At 57.2% G+C, this 26,629-nt stretch overlaps 7 protein-coding genes across 7 annotated transcripts; 3 read left to right on the top strand and 4 right to left on the bottom strand.

The window, feature by feature from the left end:
• Window positions 1-277: 277 nt before the first annotated feature.
• D7B24_000128 (uncharacterized protein) lies at window positions 278-10,079 on the bottom strand (the record flags this gene model as incomplete). The annotated part of the gene is made up of 7 exons (XM_028634391.1): window positions 278-545; window positions 675-6,859; window positions 7,047-7,083; window positions 7,542-8,701; window positions 8,890-8,897; window positions 8,968-9,795; window positions 9,857-10,079. The coding sequence occupies 7 exons, from the start codon at window positions 10,077-10,079 to the stop codon at window positions 278-280; spliced, it is 8,709 nt and encodes a 2,902-aa protein (XP_028499431.1).
• Window positions 10,080-10,532: 453 nt separating this feature from the next.
• On the top strand, window positions 10,533-11,237 carry MSL1 (U2 snRNP complex subunit msl1; the record flags this gene model as incomplete). The annotated part of the gene is made up of 3 exons (XM_028634390.1): window positions 10,533-10,615; window positions 10,667-10,883; window positions 10,953-11,237. The coding sequence occupies 3 exons, from the start codon at window positions 10,533-10,535 to the stop codon at window positions 11,235-11,237; spliced, it is 585 nt and encodes a 194-aa protein (XP_028499430.1).
• A 103-nt stretch (window positions 11,238-11,340) lies between these two features.
• ATG10 (E2-like conjugating enzyme atg10) lies at window positions 11,341-12,242 on the bottom strand (the record flags this gene model as incomplete). The annotated part of the gene is made up of 3 exons (XM_028634389.1): window positions 11,341-11,529; window positions 11,628-11,849; window positions 11,907-12,242. 3 exons carry the CDS (start codon window positions 12,240-12,242, stop codon window positions 11,341-11,343), a joined length of 747 nt encoding a protein of 248 aa, XP_028499429.1.
• A 1,060-nt stretch (window positions 12,243-13,302) lies between these two features.
• On the top strand, window positions 13,303-15,418 carry MNS1 (mannosyl-oligosaccharide alpha-1,2-mannosidase; the record flags this gene model as incomplete). The annotated part of the gene is made up of 3 exons (XM_028634388.1): window positions 13,303-13,765; window positions 13,825-15,164; window positions 15,245-15,418. The coding sequence occupies 3 exons, from the start codon at window positions 13,303-13,305 to the stop codon at window positions 15,416-15,418; spliced, it is 1,977 nt and encodes a 658-aa protein (XP_028499428.1).
• A 1,906-nt stretch (window positions 15,419-17,324) lies between these two features.
• Window positions 17,325-19,160, top strand: HIP1 (histidine permease; the record flags this gene model as incomplete). The annotated part of the gene is made up of 1 exon (XM_028634387.1): window positions 17,325-19,160. One exon carries the CDS (start codon window positions 17,325-17,327, stop codon window positions 19,158-19,160), a length of 1,836 nt encoding a protein of 611 aa, XP_028499427.1.
• Window positions 19,161-20,017: 857 nt separating this feature from the next.
• Window positions 20,018-21,658, bottom strand: D7B24_000123 (uncharacterized protein; the record flags this gene model as incomplete). Its single annotated transcript, XM_028634386.1, has 2 exons — window positions 20,018-21,280; window positions 21,350-21,658. The coding sequence occupies 2 exons, from the start codon at window positions 21,656-21,658 to the stop codon at window positions 20,018-20,020; spliced, it is 1,572 nt and encodes a 523-aa protein (XP_028499426.1).
• A 1,147-nt stretch (window positions 21,659-22,805) lies between these two features.
• On the bottom strand, window positions 22,806-23,756 carry D7B24_000122 (uncharacterized protein; the record flags this gene model as incomplete). The annotated part of the gene is made up of 2 exons (XM_028634385.1): window positions 22,806-23,674; window positions 23,735-23,756. 2 exons carry the CDS (start codon window positions 23,754-23,756, stop codon window positions 22,806-22,808), a joined length of 891 nt encoding a protein of 296 aa, XP_028499425.1.
• Window positions 23,757-26,629: the final 2,873 nt, after the last annotated feature.

Genomic DNA, 26,629 nt, shown 5'->3' with positions numbered 1-26,629 from the left:
ACGTAGAATCCCCCTTTTATCTTACAAAGTGAATACTCATCATCATCTCGATTCACCGTACGGTCTCGCGAAAATGACATATAGCGTTCGTTCATCATTGGTGTGTGTCTAAACCAGGGGGGGAACGATACAGCGAGAGTGAGACAGAAACGCCCTTCATGCTCCCCGCCCCCCTTCCTTTATGCATTTGTCCCGTCTCCTGTAAGTGATGCGTGCCCCTTCAATGCGGTGCCCTCCGCTGCGCTGCGCAGAGGGGCTCTCGACGAGCCCCCTTTACCTAAATCGTCTCCCACCCGCCGTTGTTAATCTCGGCCTCGAGCTTGCGGCTGATGAAGCTCGGCACGCCGTGGCTGAGGAACGTGTTGCGCAGCATCGAGTCGTACCGCCGCTGGCTCAGGAACAGCTGCCGGCCGTGGCGCAGGCCGAGGTCCGTCTCGCCGTACTTGTCAATGTAGGGCGCGCTGCTGTACGAGCCCGACATGCGGGAGAGGTAGAAGATGCAGCACTTGCGAATGTTGAGGAAGAGGCCAATGTTCTTTTGGCATCTGTGCCTATCTGTTAGCGAGCGGTTCATGACCCTTCACAGAAACGATGGGTGTGTGAAGGGGGGGGGGCGGGGATCAGCGTGGGTAGGGAGGGATCAGTGTGGGTAGACGGAGGGGGGTGAGGCTTACTTCCGCATGTGCTGCTGCGACCCGCCGATGCGCTGCGGCTCCCGGTTGCCCGACAACGCCTCCTCCTTGAGGCAGCAGACGGCCTGACCGCAGAAGACGTCGCCGCACAGCAGGCAGATCATGGGGTCCGACACGTCCATGCCGGTCGAGGGGCACTTGCGCTTCGTCGCCTCCTCAATGAGCGTGTCAAACGTCTTGGGCAGGCCGACGAGCTCAAAGATGGCCGGGTGGCTGAGCTGCGCCGACGCCGGCAGCTCCTTCTCCTCGACCGAGCCGGGCCATAGGATCTGGTGGCGGACCCAGCCGCTGACGAGGGCCGACGTCGAGGGCGACCAGCCGGCGTGCGGGCCGTGCTCCGTCAGCGAGGCGACCATCTTGTCAAAGTCGGGCAGCTGCAGGGCCTCGGAGAGCCGCTCGAGCTCGTCCTGTTCGGGCGCCGGCGACACGTGGCTGTTGAAGTCGACGCCGTACTTGACGTACAGCAGCACGACCGACTTGCGCAGGAAGACCTGGGCGTACTTTTTGACAAAGGCGTAGTAGCTCTCTAGGCTGTCGAGCTCCGGTTGGCCAAATGCCGTGTTGCTGAGGTCAAAGTCGGACCCCACGTCAGAAGGCGCGGCGGTTATGTCCATGGCCATTCTCGTAATGGCCAGACAGAACTCGGCAAAGTGCTTGAGCGACGCGTCTCGCGCTTGGCAGTTGACCAGATAGCCGACCCAGACGTGGGACGGAATGTTCTTGCTCATGTGATAGACAACCTTGACAATCTCGGCGAGGTAGCAAAGCTTGAGAATGTGGTTGACGTCGTACTCGTGCGCCTGAACGAGACCAAAACAACACTCGTTAAAGAAGAGGAAGCTGTCCTGGCTCATCAGCGGAGGATAAATGTCGACGGGACGACGAGTGTTGTCTGTCTCCTCTCCGAAATATTGCGACATGAACAATTGGCAGTGCTGCCTCTCGCTGTCTCTTCGGAATTCTTCCTCGACGCGGTTGTCGCCGCGCGCCTTGAGGCCGCCTACAGCAATGTACGAAGTCGTCGTCTCGGAGAGGATTCGAAGGTGCGTCAAGACCTGCTCCGGAATCTTCTCCAGAAGCGTCAGACCACTTTGAGCCTCCACACCTCGCTGCTGGATTTCGGTCGCCGAGATGGAATTGCCTACGACTCGCACCAGCACATCACTGTAGACAATTTCATTCCTTTCCCGCATCTCCCTTGGGTCAACGGGATGCCTCGTCTGGCAGCCGTTCATCTGCACGACGTCACGCAGACGACGGTAGACCCGCACGAGCTCGCCCAGGAGGCCGCCCGCGTCGTTAGAAGTTGAGCGACGAGACGTCACGGGCGTGTTCATGGCCGAAAACATAGAGCTCAGTGGCGTGACAAGAGGCAGCTCGCCGCTGGACGAGTCTTCTGTGCTCCATGCCTCTTCGTAGAGCTGGCTTGCCTTGTCTGCGAGCGCCGTCGTGATAGCGTCCTTTGTGTATCTCGCGAACGAGGACTGGAGCTGGTCAGGCGGCCGGGTAGCCCCCCGGACGTAGTACGCACTGCGCATTTCCGTCTCAAGGAAGTCGGCAAAAGATCGCGAGCCCTGGTCAAGCACGCTGGGGTAAGATTCTTCTTGGCCCTTCCAAATGACAGGAAGGAATGCATTGCCCAAGGCCTTGCAGAGAGGGCAGACGAATTCTCGCCGCCGCAGGTCTTCCGGGTGGTGGCGCGCGATCTGGTGAAGGTGTCTTCGGTTGGTCGCCTCGACATACGTCTCGAAGCAACTGAAGTGCATCATGTGGCCGCATCCGATGGAGACAGGGCCGGGTCGGGACAGCTTCGCGGGGAAACCTTTTCCAATAGTTTGACGCTCAGCAGTGAAGGACTCTCCGTTCGCATTGACCTTGGTCACCTCCTGGCGGTTCTCGTGCGCCACACCGAACGGGCGAATGTCTTCGGCAGACCGATCAAGGTTGGCAGGAGTATGGAATGCCTCGCGTACAAAGTCGGGGTCCTGGAGATCGGTTTGTCTCAGTATCGAGCTCTGGTTGAACAAGGCAAAGGTGCCGTAGAGCCGGCGGTCATCAGTGTCTTCCTGACACAGGATGCAAGTCCCCGTTGGATATTTCCATGTGTTCTTACGGTCCTCGGTCGGCTTCAGCGCGTCATCATCTTCAAGATCAGAGCCCCAGTCTACATCGCCCTGGTTGTCCATGAAGCTCTTTTGCTGCTGCTGGAACTGGGCCATGACCTTGGCCTGTCGACTCAGCGCCGCCTTCTTCTTGCGTTCACGCTCTTCCTCCGCCGAATTGTTCGCCGGAGAGGCGGTCTCGATGCGATCGACAGAAACACCCAGGCGCATGTAGGCATTTTCAAAGCTGCGAGGCCGCTTCTGGCGCATTCGCTTGAGGATGAGGCCGATCCGGGGGTGGCATGCCTTGAACTCTTCTTTCGTCGACATCATGTCTAACAAGGCCACAATCGTCTTCGCATTGGGAGCCTCTGGCAGGAAATTGCTCCTGGCAGGCCTTGACAAGGCGATGGAGATGAAAGACTTCAACGACTCTTCAGTCACGTCGTCCTCGTTGGTGTGGTCCTCTGATACAGCGATGAGGACCAAGTGCAGGACAACCTGCAAGAAGGTCTCGATGCGCGTCCCTGGCACCGTCGGAGTGAACTTGGCGGCGACCAGGGGATACAGAAGCGAATAGTAGATGGTCTGCGCGAACATGCCCGCGCCGGTGAACGCCGAGAGGTCCTTGAACAGGCCAGAGGGGATAGGGCGTAGCTTCGGCTCGTAGACAATCTCCTCAACGGTCTTGCCTGTCCTCCTGGCCATCTTTTTGCGGTAGGCCGTTTCTGACTCTTCTCTCTGGTTCTTGTTGTAATGGGCAATGTACGGGTCGAGATACTCGAGGTACTCGTCTTTGAGCTCGAACGTGCCCACATCAGAAACACCTTCAGGGGGTTTGAAAGTTGTCATCTCATCCAAAATTCGGTGGAAGTCCTCAAGCTCCTGGAACTTCTCCGGCAGCTTGTTGGAGATCTCGTTGAACGACAATGGCTTAAAGCAGAGCGTGTGGATAATGTCGCGGCGAATGGCCAGTGTGCCTGGGTTGGGCTCGTCTTCGACGGTGATCAATGATGTCCGATCGCTCAGCAACACAATCAGCAGATGGATCATGTCTTCCACAACGTCCAAATGCTGATTGTCGTCCTGCGCGTTGGGCTTCTGCTCGAAAAGGCCCTTCACCCACTTCTCCATGCCAAAACGGTCGATAATGGCGGTTAGCACACGATTCGGGTCGCAAATGACCATAGCGGTCTGTAGCAGGAAGATATCACGGTGGTGTGACACATCGCGCTGGTTGACTCCGCGATACGTCGCCGCTTGGTGTCGAAGACTGATGCCGTTGCGAACCCACATGTTGGCCTTGATCTGAGCCAACCAAGCACAAACTCGCAGCGGATAGTCGATCACAGCCATAAGATGGTCCTCGGGAGTATTGTCACGCCTTGCAGTGCTCTTCCGACCCATAGACTTGGGCTGGAGCAGCAGGTCCTGGGGGGTGAAACTCAGCAGCGCCCGCATGCTAGATGCGGGCAGCGACTTGCCGCACTCAATCAGCCACGACAGAGTGTAGTGCAAGGCATGATGCAGACTGATGGGGTCTTCCTCAACGGTAAATTTGACGACATCGTACCTGGCTGACTCGTGGACAAACTCAAAGTCGCCCAGCGTCTTGAACTTGACTTCGTCCTTGATCTCGGCCTGCTTGAAGCGGTGACGTTCGGCGCCAAGCGAGTTCAGGATAACCGTCTTGGTGGTCAGCCTGATAGCCCGCGCAACGTATTGGACCTCGTTCTCGGGAACGTTGCGGAACGAATCGGCGAGCTGTTTAGCCAGCCTGTTGATCTCGCGTGTGACCAAGGACGCTGTTATCCAGCTGTCCGTCTCGTATTCGACATGCTCACCCACCGCTCGAACATTGGGGCCGATGCCCTGGTGGAGCTTGACCAGGTCCAGGAACTGAAGAAGGTAACGTTCCTCACAACGCAACTTCTCCTGCACATGGGGTGACCCAAAGAGGTACTTCAAGTCGAGGTAGAAATGATACATGCGCCTGTTGGTAACTGACCCAGAATCAAATGCCAGGACCGCGTTGGAGGAAACGTCCCAGGGGTAGCCGACCTGCCTGGTCGTGAGGAATGTGTAGAGAATGGCGAGAAGGCTGGTCATGAAGTTGCCCCGTTCAACAATTTCCGCAGTGATACTCGGCGTAGTGAGCATCTGCAAGGATAGGTTGATGATGGAGTGGTCTGGCTCTCGGTCTCCAATGAGATAGAGCTGAGCCAGCGTTGTGTAGAGCCCGGCAAATCGAAGACCGAGGATGCGCTTGAACTCGGGTATCGAGACAACGGTCGAGATGTAGAGCGACCTCAAGTCGTTCCTCACCTTCTTCCACATTCGCAGATCAAACAAGATGAGCCAGTCCAAACGAACCCTCTGGAAGACGTCTTCGGCAGGAGGCATCTCGCCGCGGTCCATGTATCCCGGAGGCGTCTCCAGCCAGTACCTGCCTGGCTTGGGAGATTGCGTTTTCTCTGTGTTGCCAGGCGTCTTGGGGATCTCGAGGTTCGCCTTGGCGTAGACAGCCGGGGCAATGAGAGGGTCCGCCGTGTCGGAATCTGAGGGGGTGTTGTCGCGCTCTCTATTCGCGCGGCGCGCGGCTTGAGCTGGGGGCGGCGGCGGTGGAGGATACCCAGCCATGGTGGCCTCGTCTTCTTCCAAAGCCTGATCTGACCCTCGCCAGTCGATGCCCATTTCTCCGGGGTCCGGCCTCACATCAACCATCATGACGTCGTCATCGCCCCCGTCGCCACCGTCGCTGGACGGCGGCCCGCCTTCTTCGCGGCCCATGTCTGTGTCGTCTTCGTCGGTAAGCTCACCGTCGTCATCATCATCGTCCTGCTGGCCCGGAATGCCTCGCATCTGCAGCATCTGCAGGACAAAGTGGTGTGCCATGGCGCTCTGCATCTCAGCCTGTCTGAACAGTTTCTCCTCGTCGTAGATGCCGCTCTTTCCAACGACAGCATGCGTTCCAGGACTGCCCTTGCGCCACGGCTTCATCATCTCCTGGCAAACGAGCTGCCGGAGAATGTGGTGGTCGTTGCCGACACTGCATCCAGAAATGTCGCTCAACCAGTCGATGAGCGTGCCGCACATTTGCTCCCGGAAGGTGTCCCGCGAAGAGCGAATCGTCACCGTGACCTTGATCTCCTCCAGCTTCTTCGCCATCTCGAGCAGCCGATCGAGGTCGTCGAGGTGGTTGAGAATGCTCCGTCCCAGAAAGTCCGTCTCGGTGGCGCGTGTCAGGCCGACGGCCTCGGTGGTCCGGCACGCTCTGGCGACCTGCTTCTGCACGTCCTCGACCGTGTGCTTCTCGTCGTTCCACAGCACCAGTGCAAACTCGGTGTTGCCGATGGGCCCCTCTCCGTATGCCTCGGGAGACAGCCTCGACAGGAGCTCGTCTTGCCGTATGGTCTCGGCCGACTTGGCCTGGCGCAGCTGCTCGGGCGAGCAGGAGATGACGTCGCAGATGTAGTCAAAGACGCGGCCAATGGTCATCTGCATGCTCTGCACCAGGTCCTCCGGCAGCCCCACGGGCTGCTTGCCCTTGTCCTCACGGCTCTCGGTGGCCTTCTCGGAGTGGATGGTGCAGAAGAGGGGCCGGCGCCAGGCCTCGTCGTCTCCGCAGTCGCAGCAGCCGCTGTTGCCGACGGAGATGGATATGCGGACCATGTGGCCCTGGTGGTCGGTCGAGTCGAAGCAGCGGCTGCAGAGCACGCACGTCTCGTCGGTGCTGCAGGTGCGGCACGAGTACGAGGCCTCGCCGGGCTTGAAGATGTGGCCGCACCGCTTGCCGCGGGCGGCTTCTGTGTACTCGGCGCCCTCCACGGCGCCCTGGGCATCGCGGAGCTTCATGTCGTGGGAGGGACGGCCCTGGGGGAAGAGGAGGCCCATGTAGCGCTCGCCGCCGGCCAGGGACCAGAAGAGGCTCTCGAGGAGGTCAGTGGGGGCGGACCCTTCATAGCGGTAGTTGTGGCGGGCGGGCAGATCGCGGAGGAATTCGCAGAGCTGTCGCTCTTGTGTGGTTGTGGGGGGTTCCATCATGAGGATGATCGCATGGTCGGTCTAGAGACGAGAAAGGCAAGAGTGTGGAAAGATCCACCAGTCGGAAAACGGGTGGTCGAACTCGTGGTGAACTGCAGCAGCGGTCGGGTATCGTAGGAGTAAGTCGCGAGCTGTAGCTGGGGGGAGGTCTGTTGGTCAGCACTTTGGACTGTCGTGAAGCTGGTGGCGGAAAATGACGAGTCCTCACATAAATCCGGTACTGGGCAGAATACTGATGATCCTTCCTTTGAAAAATTCAATGGCAGAGTGATTCCAGAATGCGCGATGGACCGTCTCACCAGAACTTGCGGGCGAAGGCGTGTCGTGCTTGTGTCAAAAGCTCAAGCACGCTTCTATGCGCTGTGGTGCAGGTGCTGGAGGTGGCGGTCGGAGGTGGGGGGGTTTCCACCGCCGGCCGGTTACATCAGCGGGGGTCAACGCCAGGTCTGACCCGTCATGACGAGGACTGTGGTGCCTCCCAGACAGTTGTACAGGACACGGGCACCATCTTGATTCACTTCACTAGAAATGGCCAAAGATGGCATATGCATCAGGACGGCTAGCATCATGGCGTTTATGCAGAGGCATCTCTGCCTCGCGGGAATCAATCCCCGACAGCGTTTCTCTGGGGCATCCCCTCGATGAACTCAACAAATCAAACCGATAGGACAAACTCAAAAGCAGACAGAGTCAACTCACTCACTCCGACGCCTCCATCATCTCCACGCCCACTTCGTCGCCGAGCCAGGCGCACAAGTTCCTCCCCGCCGTCAAAACCCGCATGGGCTCCATCTCCTCGCCCTTGTCTCCCGCCGCGATCGTCTCCGCCCAATCCAGCAGCTGGCCCATGTTCTCCAGCGCCATCCTCTCCGAACGCAGCACATAGAGCCTGTCCCGCATCGCCTGCTTCCACAACGCCGTCGATATCCGACTGACGTTGGCCAGCAGCGAGCCGGTGGGCCTCTCGCCCGTCGAGCTGCGGCGGCGGCGGTGGCCGTGCTCGCCGTCGCTGTCCTGGCTGGGCGGAACGTAGGGCATCCAGCGGCTGCCACGGGGCGACGACGAGGGGCGCTGCGGGCGTTGTCTGCTGACGCCGCCGCCACCGCGGAGCCGCCAGTTGGCGCGGCGTTCGCTGAGGTAGGATTCCGTGGCGAGGAGGCAGATGGTGTGAACGTCGCTGGCCGGGTTGCTGGAGCTGGCGTTGTCGACGCTGACGATCGTTGTGCTGCAGCTGAGGCGGCCGTCGCGATGGTGGGCTTCACCCGAGGGGAGGACTGTGGCGGCTATGTTCGACGTGATGCTCATAGGCGAAGGGGCTTGGTGAGTCTTGTGAATGTGCTCGTTCATGTTGATGTTCGTCATTTGAGGCCGGTATGGATCATTGTGATGGCCGTGTGGTGGACAGAAGGGTTGCGCGGTAGCGGCAGGTACCTGTTTGAACCCCTCGTATTGGCCTTCGAAGCCCAGCCCGTGGGTTTCTTGGTTCGTTGTTGCTGTCCAGATGGGAAACGGGCTTGATTTGTTGAGTATCTGGCCTGTGGCATATGGGACGCCGATGTTTGTATCTTCGCCCTGACCGTCCAGAACTTGTCCGCGAGGATATTGTCCTAATCTCCAGTTCGGAGAATACCCCTCGAGTGGTGTGTTGGCGGGTGGCGCCGGTGGGAGATGGTCAAAAAAGCTATCATAAACATGGGTGTTCATCATGGGCGTCACGGACGGACGCTCGTAGATGAATTCGCTTGGTGATCTCTGTTGGCTCATGTCGCCGTCGTAAGTCTGCGCACGGTCATTCCGGACATGAAGAGAGGAGAGCTTGATCGGTGTATAAATGCCATCCATATACAATGAACCGGTCATGATCTATGCGACACCGTTTCAGCATATCTAGAAGAAGCATGCACAATCACTGACAACGCATCAGGCAGCTCAGAGAAGCAGTGCATCTTATGGACGTCTGATACTGAATCGGTGTCCCTGAAACATCAAAGGCTTTCATTGCTAACTAGATAGCTAGTCTAGATGGACCAGATGACAATCCTTCCATCGACGCCAGTGGCTGCATGGCAGGTCAGTAATCAATGACATTGTGAAACAAGGAAAGAAGAACTCTTTCAAACAGCACTTACAGCTAATCTTAGTGACGTTGCCACCAGAAGATTCGTAGGCACGAATGGTCGAAATGGTGTTCTGGTGAACCGTCTTGAGCTTGGTGTCGTCCTGGGTCTTGCCCTTGAGATCCATCTGCCTGAACATGTTGAGGGCAGACTCTTCACGCGCCTCGCCAAGGCCAGGACGGCCCTTGGACTCAAGGCTGCCCGCCAGCTGCCAGCCACTCTCGCCTCCCTGGAAGCGAAACGCCTCGCAGTCGTAGCCAGCAGCGATGATCTCGTCCTCGGAACTCCACAGGAGGCTCATGAAGGGAAGAAGCTGGGTCGCGATGTTGAGAACAGCCTTGGGGGGCTGGTCGGCGCCGTTGGGGTAGACAACCGTGATGCTGCTGTCATGGGCGGTGAATGCGAGGGCATCTCCGCTGGGCGAGAAGGCAACAGAGTGAACCCAGCCTGCAGAGTTGTTGAGGTACTCTCCGCAGACAGTGTTGAAGGGAAGCCTCTCGCCCCAAACGCTGGGCTCGGGCCTGGCGTCGTTGCCCTTGATAAAGGCAGAGAAGACACGAGCGTGAGCATCCGCAGATCCGGCAGCGAGGAGCACCGAGTTGGGGTGCCAAGCGACCGAAGTGATGGTGCTGCGGATGGGCTTCTTCAGGTGCTTCGACACCCACCAGTCGTTTTCCTCCTCGAAATAGCAAACGGCAATGAGGCGGTCGCCGGAACCGACGGCGAATTTGGTCTCGTCGGGCGACCAGCGGACGAATGTCGCGGCGCGGCTGATGCGCAGAAGCACAAGAGTCGGCTTGTAGCCGGAGGGAGAGGGCTCCCAGACGAGGGCATTACGATCTAGGAAGCACGTCAGCGTCATGTTGGACCCTGTTGTGTGGGGTGGCCGGGGGTCGCTGACCTTGCGAACAGGTAACGATGCGACCGCTGTTGGGGGCAATGTCAACGCTGGTGACCCTCTTATCGTGGCCCTTCAGCTCATCCTTCAGCTTGAAAGCACTGCCTGCCTTTCCGTAGAGTTCGATAGTCGAGTCGCGGGCGATGGCGAGAGTCGAGCGGTCAGCCGAGAAGGAGTGGTCGGCAATGGGGTTGTGGAAGAGATGGTGGATTTCGGGAGCAGCCATGATGATGAATATCTGTGCGGTAGGAGTAGCTCTCTACTACCACTGCGTATGTTCAGGGAGGGTGAGAAATGGTGGAGGATGAATTCGGACGGTGATGATGCAGGCTGGGTTCGCAGATGGTGTTCAGTGCTGCCAGAACATGGACACCACAAGTCAAGCTTGGTGGGGCTGCGCCGCTGAGGGGTTACGTAGCTCAAGGCGCTAGCCGCACCCTGGGAGTCCAGGTTAGCCTTGAGTTGAGCTGGGGTCGGATGCTGACTTCGATTGGCGCTGCCGGATGGGCATGGGATTTCTCTTCACCGCGAACTTTCGACAGCCTCGGCGCAACACCCAGAAGCAAACGACCACGACGACGCACGGCGTGACAACGCATCAAGAACAATCGCAGTACTTCGACGGACAGATTTCTTCGTGTCTAGAGGACTTGCGCCAGCTCGTCCGCCATCCACCGCCATGGCTGCCGTTGCCCCTCCCCGCGGTCTTCCGCCCAATGCCTCCCTCCCCACCAAGGTGACCCCGATCGCACCCAACCAGACGTATGTTGAAGCTGTCAGATAGGCACAGAAAGGCTCGCTGACACCAGGCAGACTCTACATCACAAACCTCCCTTCAGCAAAAATCCAGAAACCCGACCTACGCACCGAATTGTACCTGCTCTTCTCGACCTATGGTCCTGTTCTCGACATTGTCGCGATGAAGACCATGAAGATGCGCGGCCAGGCGCACATCACCTACCGCGATATTCAGACAGCGACACAAGCCATGAGGTCGCTGGAGGGATTCGAGTTTCTCGGTCGCCCACTCGTACGTTCACTCATACTGAAGTCATCCACTTCCTCGGGGTGGCCCCGTACTGACGTTGTTCCTACACAGAGAATCCAGTACGCCAAGAGCAAGTCGGACTTCATTGCCAGGCTCGACCCTAACTTTGAGCTGCCCAAGACGGGCGCCGCCAAGGTTGAGGTCACATCACTGCAGCAGAGCATCTTCAACGCGCCAGCGCCTGGGACCGCTGCTAAGCCGGCGCCCGCCGCGGACACAACCATGGAGGATGCGCGCTCGGAGGGCGGCCGGGGGCAGAAGAGGACAAGAGACCAGGAGGAAGAGGAGGAGAGCGACGATGACGGCGACGTGGCCATGGAGGAGGACAGCGACTGATTGGTATTCTTGTGCTTGACAAATCGGATGACGAGCGCCACGAAAAGGAGGGTGGCGCCTAGAGAGAAGAAGAAGAAGCGGAAGAAAAGGCTTTACGGAAGCTCTACGGGAAGTCCCACGACGGACGGGCTACCTCAGCCATCTCTTTGGGCACCCAGAGCCCAACACAGCCGCCGACCAACCCGAGCCAAGCCATCAGGTAGTTCTCCTTGGAGCACTCGAACCCGGCCATGGCATCGCCGAGCAGGCAAGGGTGGACGTAGAAGGATGGGACTCCCGTGAGGGGGTGATGCTGCCGGACCTTGTTAGCAGAAATATAGGCATGGCGAAAGATAGTGCCACCAATCGACACAATACAAAGCCTCTTCCTCCGTTGAAAGTGAAACTCACATCGCATGAGATGCCGCCGATGGGTCCTGTGCCGCGTAGGGCGCTCTTGTACTGGTCGGGCACCAGCCTCCTGAAGACCGTATCGATGTCGAATGGGGGCTCGTCCGCCGGCAACCCGTGCAGCGTGAACCAGAGACAAGGCATCTGATATGTGGGGTGAAGGTGAATCTCGTAGACAACATGTCCCGAATCGGGCGGTGCTCGCTTCCTGGGCATGGCGGCCTGTTCGTGATTAGCCACGGGACACGCCTATGCCCCGAGGGACTCGCAGTGATGTACCTCATCCGACTCTTCGGCATCCATCATGGCATGGTCGAGCTCCAGCGCGTGAGACTCTGGTTTCGCCTGGCTGCCAAAGGAGAAGCCGTCCAAGAACAACGACAGATCGTCAGGGTCCAGGGTTGCTTCAAGGGGTCGTATAATTTGGATATAGGTGGTGCAGTCGGCGCCCAGGCCAAATGCTATGTCAAAGGCGCTGAAGACTCTCATCTTCCATCTTCGACGAAGGGCACCTAATGTTGCCTGGACATAACGGTTGTCAAAATGATGGCAGACCTCGGCGAACTCGTCTCTTGTCAAATTGGGAAAGTTCTTGAGGTCGGAGTAAGAGGCCATGGTGCATGCATTTCGGGAACTACCCCGATCTGAATGCTGATTCAAACGTTCGGCTTGTTCTCAGGGATGTGCAGAGTTTCTTGGTTGAGATCAACTGGATATGGAAAGGCATTCATCGTGCATGGTCAGATGGGGTCATGGCCAGCTGGAAGTCCGATTGTCATTGGCTGACTAAATCACGATACCTGAGAGAGGTTGACTTAAGGTCTCATCTCGAAAATGGGCAACAAGATTGTCATTTCGAGAAGCTGATACTGCACTTAGCAAGACCGTGTTTGACATCTTGACATCTCCGACCTCTGCATCTCGTTCGCTAGCCGACATCTCCTGCTGACGTGGAGGAAAGGGAAGGTTTCTATGGTGATGAGGTAGGAAGCATCCACTATGACAGAAAGGATGGGTGCAGGTATCTGAACTTGCCACCACATGCAGCTTGCCCTGAGATCTATGCCTTTGGAAAATACTCATGTTCAAGACCAGCGATGTGATGAACAATCGTCGTCGAAGATGGCCACTCTAGGGAATCCCAGAGCCTGCCTGGTAGTGTGTCGTCAGGGGGGTGCAGCCACTAACACCGCACCTTTTAAGTGTCCTCTTCAAGGGTCCCAGCAAAGGTACATAGGTATACCAGGAGCAGCCCCAGCGCGCTCTTCTATTCGCTGGTTTGCAAGCCCACCAGCTTGGCGATGACCCTGTCTCGTGAGCTCCAGCTTTCAGGCTTCCCTTGACAAACGAAGACCTGTCTCGCATTCTTGTCTTTTCCCCTTCAAGGTCTGCATCAATTGATACACAGACGACGCAAAGCCGACATCGCGAACCTCATACCCGTACATGCTCTCTACAACAACCTGCGCCATGCCACAAACCCCATTCTGAGAACGTCCGAGACCACGTCAAACCACACGACACACCCCCAGGCCACGGCCCACGGCCCACACATCACCAAGGACAGGTAGTGGTGTGGGGACCGCCGTGCTGCTCGCATAAGGCAGAGAGACCAGGAAGGCCACGACATACATTATACCACCGCCTTCCTATTCCCCTTTCGGTCGACGACATCATGTCTTTTACAGTCCCGAAGAATGCTCCGTCCTTCGGCAACCCGCAACGACTGATCGAGGATCACATGTGGTCATCCTCAGGCGTCACGGCCCGCGGTTCGAAAGCACAAGCGTCCGGCATCCTCGACGGCGTTCAGCACCGCGTGGACGATTTCTTGGGTACGCGCGGACAGCTGCCCATGTACAAAGACAAACCATATACCTATGCCGCGTCCAGGCGCCTGCGGCCGGCGTGGCGGAGAAAGAGAACCATACTGCTCCTCATACTGCTGGTGCTGGGCGGCTGCTGGTTCTTTGGCGCCTTCGAGGATGTCGACACGCCGCACATTGACCTGCAGCGGTGGATGTCATCCGAGGCGGCCAAGGAACCGAGTGGCAAGAAGGTAGACTGGGACAAGAGGAGAGCAAGAGTGGTGGAAGCCTTTGAGCTGAGCTGGGATGCGTACGAGCGATACGCTTGGGGTAAGTGACCTCTGTGCGACTGCTGACAACAGTCAACTGACACTCTACGTTTTTCCCAGGCTACGACGAGTACCACCCCGTAGCGAAGACCGGCAAGCACATGGCACCTAAGGGCCTCGGCTGGATCATCATCGACTCGCTCGACACGATGATGCTCATGAACCTCACTTCGCGGCTGACGCATGCCCGCGAGTGGCTGTCCCAGTCGCTGACCTGGGACCAGAACCAAGACGTCAACACATTTGAAACGACGATTCGCATGCTCGGCGGCCTGCTGTCGGCGCACTACATCTCGACCGAGTTCCCGCAGCTGGCACCATTGGCTGACGACGACGAGGGCGCGCCGGGCGAGGACCTATACCTCGAGAAAGCCAAGGACCTGGCAGACCGATTGATCGGAGCATTCGACTCGGAGTCAGGCGTGCCGTACGCAAGTGTCATCCTCAGCAAGGGGGAGGGTGTCAGCTCGCACGCAGACGATGGGGCGTCGTCGACAGCCGAAGTGACGACGCTGCAGCTTGAGTTCAAGTATCTTGCCAAGCTGACGGGAGAGAAGTACTACTGGGACAAGGTCGAGAAGGTGATGCAAGTGGTGGACGACAACGGGGCGCAGGACGGCCTCGTGCCCATCTACATTTATGCGACATCGGGCAAGTTCCGCGGGTCGAATATCCGGCTCGGCTCGAGGGGCGACTCGTACTACGAGTACCTGATCAAGCAGTACCTCCAAACGAACAAACAGGAGCCGGTATACCAGGAGATGTGGGAGGAGTCGCTCGGGGGCGTGCGCAAGCACCTCATCACGTACAGTGAGCCCTCGCGCTTCACTGTACTGGGTGAGCGACCATCAGGGCTCGACGGCAAGCTGTCACCCAAGATGGACCATCTCGTGTGCTTCTACCCTGGCACGATTGCGCTCGCGGCCACAGGCGGCCTCACGGAAGCCGAGGCGCGCAAGCTGTCGACGTGGGGCGCCAAACAGGAGGCAGACATGGCGTTGGCGCGCGAGCTTATGCATACATGCTGGGGCATGTACAAGTGGATGGCCACGGGGCTGGCGGCCGAGATCACGTACTTCAAGGTCAACGACCCGCCGCTGCCAGAGTCGGCCCCACACAGGGCGCCGAAAGAGTTTGACTCGGATCCGGAGGCGACATGGCGGAAGGACTACGACGTGCACAGCAATGACGTGCACAACCTGCAGCGGCCGGAGACGGTAGAGAGCCTGCTGTACATGTGGCGCATCACGGGAGACCCGATATACCGGGAATGGGGATGGGAGATGTTCAAGTCATTCGTCACCCACGCGTCGGTGGAGGAAGGTGGCGGCTTTACGAGCTTGAGCAACGCCAACACGGTGCCCCCGGTGGCCAAGGATAACCTCGAGAGCTTCTGGCTGGTAAGTGGTGCATTTGAGACGATTTTTTGAATGTGTTTCTCCTCTTCCAGAATTTGGCCCAAGTGCTGACACGGTTACAGGCCGAAACATTGAAGTACATGTACCTGCTGTTTTCGCCAAACGATCTGATGCCGCTCGACAAGATTGTCATCAACACGGAGGGACACCCGTTCCCGCGGTTTGACATGGGGCCGCTCTTCTCGACGGGATGGAAACGCAAGCCGCGCGATGACAAGGGCAAGATCATTGTATGAGATGGGAGACGATGAGACGAGGGGCATGACGCCAGGAGACATGTGTATCAGAGTACGATAGGGTGGTGACGACAAATGTTGCAACGGCCGAAAAGTACGTACGAGCATTGACTGCATCAAGTCTGGTATTGCCTGCTGAATACATGCACGCGTGAAGTTTCTCCCGTTTATGGGCCGTTTATGGGGGGAAGGGGGGGGGTTGAAAACCTTTTTTCCTTTTTTAAGATTGGCTGTATCTCCAAAATACCTCGGAAGAATACCGAGACGCATCAGAAGGTTTTGGTGTCGCGTGTCGGCCGGCACATAGGATCTTCGCCGTGTGGCGCCGAACCCAAGGCAAGTGTAACAGTTGAAGAAGTGAGTGGAGAAAAGCGAGCGGGCTCCAACATTCGCGTTCGGGGGATGCAGGTCTGTCAAACCATCGTCCCACCTGGCTCTGCCACTGGCGCAGCCACTGGAAGACACCATGCCCAGTTTGGCATGTCTGTCTGGTGGCGCGAGAGGACCCTGCCAGCTATGGCCTGGCCCCAAAGAGCCCAGTGATTGTGAAGGCAGGACCCTTGGCAAACCGCCAGCCATCCCATCCCACCGCGCGCCCTCATTCGAGGTATACAGTCCAATCTTTTCTCGCCCAAATGTCCTCATCCTGCATGCCATCAGCAAACTTTCTTCTTCATCGTGTGCACTGCAACCCATTTTGCATTATATATTCTTGACTTCCATGTGACACGCGGCCAAGCGGCACTCGCGGCCCTTTCCCGTCCCGACTGGATGGTCCGAGGTAGCAGTCATGACAAAGGTCGAATGTGGCTCGACCCAAGCCGTGCACCGTGCACCCCAGGTGTCAGCCAAAGGGGCCTTCCAAGGTGCCTTCGGTAAGTCGGTGGTGCCCTATGGGCGTTAGGGGACCAGTCAGTGGATGGAGTGCTTGCTGTACGTGGCCGGGCGCTCTCCGCAATCTTGTTTGGTGGGGATGCTGTGCTGTCTTGCTCTTGATACCTGCTGCCGATGCCACCTCGTTCCCATTCTTCAAGCAGCTCTGATAAGCGTTAGGTCAAGAGACCGGCCTCAAAATGGACACATGTTCGGTTGTCTCGTCCTGAGCTAGTAGCTGCGATGCCAGGGGAGAAAGAAGTAGGGACAGTCATGGTGAGGTCGATTAACGCTCGGGACCGATGCAGCTGGCTGCAGATAGCAAGAACGGCACCGCTCGGCTCTTGCGTGCTCCCAACGGCTGCCCTCGTGCTTCACTTCCCGTCCGCTCTTTCCCTAAACAACCCCCCACCCCAGCATCCTTGTCAACGCCAATGCGACAAGTCGCCCGTCTTTCGTCCCTGCCCCAGCCCAGATAAGCATCCGATTGTTCCTTCCTCTTCCCCCATGCCTGTCCACCAACGTCCGCCCATTTCCACCAGATGGTGCCTCCCCCCCCCCCCAGCCCAGCCCCCATGCATCCAGGAACACCGCCGCGTCCTTCTCTCCGTTCCTCTCTGTCGCCTTCGCAAGACTTCATCTCACCGAGTCGCTGACAACAAGACGCCCATCCTCATCCCATCCCTTGCGAAACGCTTCCGGGCGCTCGATCTGGCCTTGTCAGATCCCTCGAGTCGTCACGACCCACCACCAATCATCTCGCCTCAACTCTCGAACATTTGAACCCTCGAATCTCCCTGCTCCCCCTCACGACTCACCACTGGAATGCCGCTGTTCAGATACCCGCCCAACGTGTGATTATTGACCCTCCACATCGAATTCTGCCATAATCATTGCCGGTAGCCTTCATTGCTGCCGCCGCTGCCGCCAGCCTCCCTCTGCGGTTCCCAGGAGACGCTCCGTCCCGTCCCAAGGCGGGCCATTTACGACCCCGCCCACGCCCAAAGCCCTAGGGACTCCCGCCGTCTAGACCATGGCATCGCACCGGGATATAGAGCTCAACACACTCAAGTTCAAAGAGGACTCCTTAGGCCAGGGGAGCAGCTACAGCATGCGCGACTTCAGCCTGCGCGAGCCCGTCTACGACGCCTCCTCCAACCCTTCTCGCTGGAAGCGCTTCGCCGAGAGCTTCCAGCGCGATCCCGACCGCAGCATCCTGCCCAAGCCGTCCAGCGCCACCGGCTTCCTCGACGAGGATGGCGAGGAGCACGAGCTCGACCCTCATTACTATGACCTACGCCAAGCCACTCTGCAGACCGTCAACTCGAACCTCGTGAGGAGTCTCAAGGGCCGTCACCTACAGATGATCGCTATCGGAGGCTCTATCGGTACCGGTCTGTTTGTTGCTTCAGGCCGGGCCCTCGCCAACGGAGGGCCAGCTTCCTTGCTCATCGCCTTTTCTCTCGTCGGCGCCATGCTGTACTGTACGTGTCAGGCTCTCGGCGAGCTGGCCGTGACCTTTCCCGTCGCCGGATCCTTCTCGGCCTACTCGACGCGCTTTATCGACCCCTCTTGGGGCTTCGCCATGGGATGGAACTATGCCTTCCAGTGGCTTATTGTTTTGCCGCTGGAGATTATCGCCGCTTCTATTACCATCAACTATTGGGATGAGTCGGTGACGCGCGCCATCTTTGTCACCATCTTCCTCATCGGTATTATCGGCATCAATATGTTCGGCGTTAAGGGTTATGGCGAGGCCGAGTTCATCTTCTCTCTCATCAAGATCATTGCCGTCATCGGCTTCATCTTGCTCGGCATTGTTCTCAACATTGGTGGCACCCCGGGCGAGGGTTATGTTGGTGGGCGCTACTGGCAAAACCCGGGCGCCTTCAACAACGGCTTTAAGGGCCTATGCTCCGTCTTTGTCACTGCCGCCTTCGCCTTTGCCGGCACTGAGCTGGTCGGTCTCGCGGCTGCTGAGACGGCCAACCCGCGCAAGTCCCTGCCTACCGCTATTAAGCAGGTTTTCTGGCGCATCACGCTATTCTATATTGTCGCCCTCACCCTTGTCGGCCTTCTCGTGCCACACAACGACCACCGTCTAATGGCCGTCGAGTCTCCGATCAACGCTACCGCCTCCCCATTCGTCATCGCCATTGAGGAAGCCAAGATAAGCGTCCTTCCTGATATCATGAACGCCGTCATTCTTATCGCAGTCCTCTCCGTCGGCAACTCGGCCGTGTTCGGTTCCTCCCGTACTCTCGCCGCGCTGGCCGACCAGAACCAGGCTCCCCGCATTTTCTCGTACATTGATCGCAAGGGCCGGCCTCTGATGGCCATCGGTGCCGCCGCCGTTATCGGCCTCCTCTCTTACATCGCGGACATGCCTGAGCAGTCCGATATTCTTGACTGGCTCCTCGCTACTTCAGGACTATCTTCAATCTTCACATGGGCCTCCATTTGCTACTGCCACATCCGCTTCCGCCAAGCCTGGCGCGCCGCCGGCCATCACCCGAGCGAGCTCGCCTGGCGGTCCCAGGTCGGCGTCACCGGCTCTTGGTGCGGCCTCATCATGAACTGTATCGTCCTCGTGGCGCAGTTTTGGGTAGGCGCATGGCCCATCGAGGTCGACGAGCTCGACAGCAGAGGCATAGCAAAGTCCTTCTTCCTGCGCTACCTGGCCGCCCCCGTCGTCGCAGTGTTTTACATCGGCCACAAGCTCTACTACCGAACGACATGGGTCAGACTGTCCGACATGGACGTGGACACGGGACGACGGGATTTCCACCTCAACATCCTGATATCTCAGGAAGAGGAGGAGAAGAAGACATGGCCAAGATGGAAGAAGGTGTACAAGTTCCTGTGTTAGCCGCCGTTCTGGAGAGGAACAAGCATGATGTGTGAGGGTCGGTAGTGGTTACGGGTAGCCTGGCGTTCGGTGCTTTTTTCGGATTCCCATGGGGTAATGATTTGAATACGTGTTCCCAGGGCGCGGGAGGGAAGGCAAGGATCCTGGTGTCCTCGTCCTCCTCGTCTAGCTGCAACACGATATGATGAGACGGTCATGGATTGAAGGGCCGGCAATTTTAGGATATGAGATAACTATGATTGGTTCGCATTGCCAGATATAACGCTGGCACTAGCGCGCCTTTGTTTTTTGTTTTTTTTTCACAAGAGGCAGGATATACCTTGTTCTTACTTTTGAACCCTAAGTCGGGTGAATGTTAGTAATATCGTCGTAGTGGAAGTGACTGAACATTCCGAAAACCCGTGCTGACGCAGGCATTTTCATCACCAAATCTCCTTTTAGTAACAGCTGATTGAAGGAAACTCTGCAAGTGGATACGTCTTTTGTTTTTACTTCGTAGGCTATCAACGGACGTAATACAGGTAGACAACTTGTAGTAAAAATACGCCCTCAAGACCATTCGTCTCACGGGAGAGGTGGGAGGGCGGCCTCCCCGGTTATCCAGCACGAACCGCCCCCCTCTCTCCTACCCCCACCCCAGATGGCGATGCAACAAAACAAATTCAGGAGGAAAAACAAAGGGGGTAAAGAGGCGAATCTGCGCCGCATGGAGACAAGAATCGAAAGCGAAGAAGCTCATGATTCATAAGCCGCGTGTCCGTGGCATCGTCAAGTGACAAATTGGTGGAAAGAACAGAGAGATTAAATAGAGTGCGGACAAGTCAGACTGCTGTTGCCGCCGGTGCTGCAAGAGTCACTTAAAAGTCCCAGTTGAAGCTTGAGTTCTTCTGTGCTCCCGACGTGCCCTGCTTCTTGCCATTGTTGGCCTTTGGCGTCGGTTCCGAATCTTCGCCGTAGAGCCAGTCTCGGTTGGTGCCCTTGCGGCCACCCATGCCGTCGCCGGCAATGTGAATGCCTCCCGCGTTCTCCTTCTTGGCCTCCTCGGCAGGCTTGTGCACCTTGCTAGGAGCAGGAGACTTGTCCTCAATGGCGAAGTGAGGGTCAAAGTCCTTGTGGCGGTCCGACAGGTTCGTGATGTTACCCAGCGCTCGGTTGGGAGCAGGTGTAGGTGCTGATCCGTCTTCATTGTACAGGTTGTTCTCATACAGATGGGAGCCTTCGTTCTGGCCTGCACCGCGGGGCCGGCTAGAGACGCGACTTCCAGGCTGGGGAAGCCCATCGTCAAGGTATTCGAAATGGGCCTCGGCATCGCGGCGAGGCTTGGGTGGTGCGTGGTGCACAGGGGTCTCCTGGATACCAGAGTCCTTGTCCGCGTCCCAGTGGCGGACATCCTGGTGGCGGAACGCCTTCGAAGGCTGGGGCTTGTGGGGGGTGGTGAAGTCTTCGAAGGACCAATTTGCGCCGTTCTTGGCAGGCTTGGGCTTGTGCGCGTCGCGAGCAGCGACCGCGGCGGCAGCATCCTGAGGATCAGAGCCATCGGCGAAATCGAAGTGGTCGTACTTGGTGGGATGAGGACGGTAGGCCTTGCTGGGGCTCATGGTGGCCTCGGGCGATTCGGGCTCCAGTGGCGCATTGGGGTCAGCGTCGAAGAGTCGCTGGGGCTGGAAGTTCTTGCCGGCGCCAATCTTGGGCGCTCGCTCGCGCCCGGTGCTGGGTGAGCTAGGGTCTTCCGCAGGCGCATCCGTCAGGATGTCAGTGAATGACCTCTGGTGAGGGCGGGTGCCTGCGTATGGTGACACGACGGACTGGCCGTTGGTCTCGTCAGCCGCCTGCTGCTCGCGAGAGGCAAATAAAGACAGGGACGCGTGCGGGTCCCTCAGGATGTTCTGGGATGCTCCGCGGGAACGAATCGTGATTTCGTTCGTGTCGGGTGCGCTCGCGATTCTGCCGGAGGCCTTGAGGGCAGTCGTGATCAACTTGGTTTGTTCCTTGCCATCGCGAATAGGCCAGTTGCGTCCGGACTTGCCAATGATTTCGAGCTGCTTCAGAAGCGAGCCCTGATCCCAGGTCAAGCGGATCTGTGTGATCTTGCCTTCGGCATCGAAAGTCACGAAGTGAGTCTGGGCAACCAGAGGTCAGTACACCATGTGGGTAACCGAGTTCGCGAGCTCTTTGCTGGCCAAACATACAATAGTGAAGTAGACCTTCTGGTCAGCCAGGAAGTTGTCGTCGAGACCAGGCAGGTAGGCACCACCGCTCGTCACGAATTCAAGGGCCGTCTCAATCTCGGCTGCTAGCGCATCACGACCCTCCACCACGTCGAGTATGTCCTCCTGGTGCTTCTTCAGCTGATTCCGCTGGGTGCTGAGGTGCTTGATGATGTCGGTAGGGCCGTTGAAAGTCGAAGTGGTGGTGATGTAATGGAGAGTCGCGTTCGCGGCAAGCAGCGCCGAGTTGGGGGAGGCGAGAAACTGCCGGTACGCCGCCGTGGCAGACATGGCGAACGGAAGCGAGATGGAACGTGGAGAAGCGAGGTTAATGTTCAGTGTCTCGGAAACTTGTATCGGCGTCTGATCGTGTGGGGTAGTTGTCGGTGGGTAAAGTGGTAGAAGATGGCTTGCAAGTATGGGAGGGAGCTAGAAGAAGCTGGTGACGATGAACTGAAGACCGATGTTGATCAAGGTAGGCAGAACAACAAGGGGGGGAAGTGGGAAAAACAAGACAAGAGACAACACGTGTGACTGGCTATGCTTGACCTGGAGGAGGGCCAGAAGGGAGAGGGGGAAGCTACCGTGTGAGGGTGGATGGAGGAAGGAAAATTGAAGGGATTGCCCCTGTTTCTGTTGTTGGTCGTGGAGGGGGATGCAAGGGGGGCAAGGGGAAGCCCGAACGCGACTCTGGAAGGTGCCGCAGCGTGGTGCCTGCCAGGCGTTCTGGCGCCGTGGCCACCCCTGTGGCGCGCATTGGGTTCAGGGGACTGGAGGCCACTAAACAGGTACTGTCGTCCATGCATAATATTGCCCTAAATTACAAGTCCCCGTTAGCATCACCTAGGAATCCCTTCGTCGAATCTAGAGCCGGGCTGTCGGACAGCGGGGGCAGGTGGTGAGTAGGATGCGCCGCCATGAAGATGGCGCATGCTCGGCTCCCGCAGTTGGGATGGCAGGTCAAGGGTCAGGACAACGTGCCAGTTGGCGAAAGACATGGCATTGTTTGTTTGACCCAATCGAAAATGACACAACCTCCATCTGTCCTCCCCGGGCATGCCTAACTCGTTCAATATGCCGTCCATCATCATCATCAAGATAGCCATAACTTGTCAGTGGAAACGCAACTTGTCCACAATGATAATAAACAAAGCGAGAATCACGACGCGAACCCAAAGAAAGGGCTGGCAGGGATGTCGCGTTTCGGGCTGTACTGTGTTTCACATGGGCCGCCATATCATAAACGGCTTAGCGTGGGCACCCCTACCTATTTGGGTTACACGCAGAACGGCACGGAGAGGCTCCTCCTCCACGACTCCGCGATGCACGCCGAGCTTGTGGACAACGTCATCGGGGGGCGGATCTCAAGCCATGGCGGATGAAAATGGCCGTTATTACTCAAGCTCTCACTCTACCTGATAATGTCTCAACTCGGCTCTTATCCGTTGACGATGACGCCGCCGTTGCAATGAATAACCTGTCCGCTTAGGGCAGAGCTATCCGTCGAAGCCAGGAACACGACGCACGTTGCAATCTCTGATGGCTGCGCCGGACGTCCCATGGGGCTTGTGAAGTTCTTCTGCGCCTTCTCATTCATTGTCGCTGGTATGAGCGGCGTCCACACTGGGCCTGGTGCGACAGCATTCACGCGGATGCCCTTGTCGACGTACTGGTTGCTCAAACCTCGAGTAAACGACACGATGGCGCCCTTGGTCGACGTATAGTCAAGCAGGTCCGGTCGTCCAATGTAGGCGTTGATGCTCGCATTGTTGATAATGGTCGCGCCCGGCTCCATGTGGGGCAGGGCATACTTGGACAGGAAAAAGAACGGGTGAATATTGGTGTTGAAGGTATGCAGCCACTGATCCTCGGATAGGTCTTTGATGTTCTCTACCATCATCTGGTAGGCGGCGTTGTTGAAGAGAATATCAATGCCTCCGAGCTTCTCCAGTGCTTCATCGACGACTTTCTTGCAGTTGGCCTTGTCGGTGACGTCGGTAGCCAGCAGATAGCACTTGCGGCCGTAGTCCTCGACGCGTTTCTTGGTTTCTTGGGCATCGTCCTCTTCGTTGGGCAGATAGGCGATCAGCGTGTCAGCACCCTCCATGGCGAAGAGGATCGCAGAAGCGCGGCCAATGCCGGAATCACCGCCGGTGATGATAGCCTTCTTGTCTTTGAGTTTCCCAGCAGCCTGGTAAAGTTTCTCGCCGCCGTCGGCTGTAGGGATCTTGTCGAACTTAGGTGTTGGGTGAGGCATGTCGCCTTCCTTGCCTGGAAAGCTCTGGTCGGTCACGGGGACCTCATGGCCTTGCAGGTCGTGTTAGAATCGCCAAGGTAGCTATTATGGTGAGATGGTGTATGGCGTACCAGGTTTAAATTGCTCGGACATTTTGAACGGGTTGTGCTTGCTTAGGGTGCTTGAAAATTCCTGTTCCTCTGAAGATACGTGCAAGAAAGTCAATATCTCAAGTTCTTCAACGCCTGTAGTCTTATGTTTTCATCGGTCCCAATGAATATAGTTGTGGTGTTTCGTCATAGGTGCCTCACCAGAAGGCTTGGGCGGTGTAGCGGGTCCAGGCAACATGGTCGTCATTGACCGGTAATGCCCTACTTCTCCAACCAGGTCAACCACAAGGAGAGGTTGAGACACCGTTGATTCAAAGTGGTGTTAACCGTGCAGTGCTTGATATGAGCCGCCAAGTATGCAAAGGATACATATTCGCAACAATGCGTAGAACCACTTATCACCTGCTGGCCAAAATGACCCCGCAAGCCCTGAGCCCGAACTCGGTGGCCACTAATTTTCTAGTTTCCATAATCACAGTGATTCGACTTATTGACAGCTTGCTTGTCGACACGTGCGGCGGGATAACCACGCATTGTGGCGAGAAACAACGTGGTGCGAGATGGGACGCGGTTGCAGGACGCGGTTGGTCAAGGTGGAAATTGAGCTAACAGCGACGAGCTCTCTATCATCGATTACCACTTAGATACCTAGCCTTGAGTGGCAGAAAACTGCCTTCCAGTCTCATGAAGGTTTCGGTAGCAGTGAATTGCATGCGCGAAACACCTCTACAGGATCGTTTGGTCCTCTCTGACGTCACGTCGAAGCCACGTGCGTGCTACATCAAGTGCTTGTTTTCGCCGAACATTATGTCAACCCCAAGCTTAGCCGATAATGCAGTCATGACTCTCCGAAATGAGGCAGTAGAATTTGGACCCCGAAAAGTCCTCTGACAGAGCACTTTCTGGTATGCGGGAAAGTGTAGAATGGATTTTCCGAAGGGGGGACGGGGGACGGGGGACATCACGAAAATACATCATCCCTTTGAACCCGAAATTGATATCAGGTACAAAAAATACGTACTGGAAGGACCCAACTAACATGGCAGAAATGAGCTTGACAGCTAATCAAATCATGCACCTAGCCCACAGTACATTCACAATAAGCTATAGTACTATAGCCCACCTAATGACATCAGGTGTACTGGGTTTATAGCGAGGATCTCAGATGGATTACGTTAGAATGAGGTAGGACTCTAGGTAGTGAGCAAGGTTAACAAATGTAGCAGCGCTAAACCTGATTATGAAGGCGGTATACGGCTTGTGGGGCGCTTGCTTGTACTGAGATCAAGTTCGGGTTCAAAGGGATAAGAGAAAGTACCTTTAGAGGAAACATGACAGCTCCGACCATAATTGACCAGAGTGCTGTAAACGGCCGGGCATATGTCCTAGAAAGACAAAGCTTGCGAGGGACGGGGGGGCTCCGATGCACGATGAGCCACTGACAGATTGGGAAAATGGAACAGAAAAAGAAATATACAGGGTCCAGCAACCAGGTCGAGATGGATGAATAGGAGGGCCGGATCGATATAGCCGCAGGATCGGAGTACTCATGCCTACCTACCAGGTAGCGGGCAACTCGTGAGGACGCAGAGTATGCTGCATTAGAGAAGAAAGCGGCCAAATGAGGAGGCTTCATGGTTCGGCCAGTCCACATGGTCCAGTTAGATCAAGCAAGGCACCTGCTGGGGAAGGACGCACCGCAAGGTACCTACCTTACCTCGGCAGGTGAGTAGGTACCTAGGTGGGGAAAATGTGCAGCGGAATACAAGGCGCAGCCAGTCGAGGCAGGCAATGCAAGAGCTAAGCTTGGACCGCTTTGTGATGGCTCACCGGGAGGCAAGACCATATACCTGCCAGGCAGGACGTGGCAGGTTTGACAGGTTCAAGGCCATATCGCACCGACAGTCATTGCCCCGATTTGCCGGCCCGGGTTGATGGGGCCTTCCGCGAATCGGGAGCAGGGTGGGTTCGGGGGAGGCAAGAGGCAGGAGGCAGGAAGAGGGAGGTTTGGCTGTCGTCGATTGGCGAAACAACCCCTGCTGGCGGCACTGCTTGTATCCAGACACCACGTTGCTTCCTTTTTCTCCAGCTCCTCCAAACTCCTGGTGTGCAGTCCCTCATCTCCCCCGATGATCATGGAGACTGAGAGGCGCCGCGAGTTCCAGGCCATGTCCATACCAAGAACCCCGCCATGAGCCTTTGTATCTCTACAGCCACCCGACGTCGTCCGTCCCGTCCGACCCACCCCACGTCGGTAAGATCTGGCGACATCTTGTCACGTCTCGACATCGCCGCGCCACAGCGCCAACAATACCACCCACACTTCCAGGCCACGGCACTTCAGAGATCGAGAACAGCTTGTGACGCCTAGCTTGTAGCATTGGCCAGCATTGGCTATTGGACGGCCTCGCCCTCGGACTCGTCTGATCTATCATCGGTTTGAGCACCGCGAAGACCGGTCTCAGGGCTACCAGAACTCTCTGTCGGCATGGGAACAAGATTACCCACCTTCAACGGCAGGAGTCGCAAACATGTGGTTTTTCCCATCAAGGTTTTTGTCAGAGGATCGAAGCAGCAGCGGGTGCGCCCACTTGGTCACGATGAGACGATGTTCAGGGTTACCGCCACGGAACAGGGATCTGGCGCAAAGCCGCTCGCAATCGTGGGCATCGCCATACTGCCAGAAGCCAGCTCCTGTGCTCCCCTCATCCGTAAGGCTTCGGTAAGGGGAGGCCAGAGGAGCTTGAGCAGCTTCATTTGTTCTTACCTACATCATCAGCGCCGCTCTGTACCCCCACATACTCTTACGACGCGAAACATGGCCACCGTACATACTGTACTACACGATGCGACACACCATAAAACTGAAATCGATATGTGATGACTTTCGCAGCTCTCCCCCTCTCTACATCTCCA

The sequence above is a fragment of the Verticillium nonalfalfae genome (assembly GCF_003724135.2).
Source record: "Verticillium nonalfalfae strain VnAa140/NRRL 66861 chromosome Unknown scaffold_1, whole genome shotgun sequence".
NCBI classification, from domain to species: domain Eukaryota; kingdom Fungi; phylum Ascomycota; class Sordariomycetes; order Glomerellales; family Plectosphaerellaceae; genus Verticillium; species Verticillium nonalfalfae.
The sequence above is the reverse complement of the archived record's forward strand: the minus strand, read 5'-3'. Positions and strand labels throughout refer to the sequence as shown.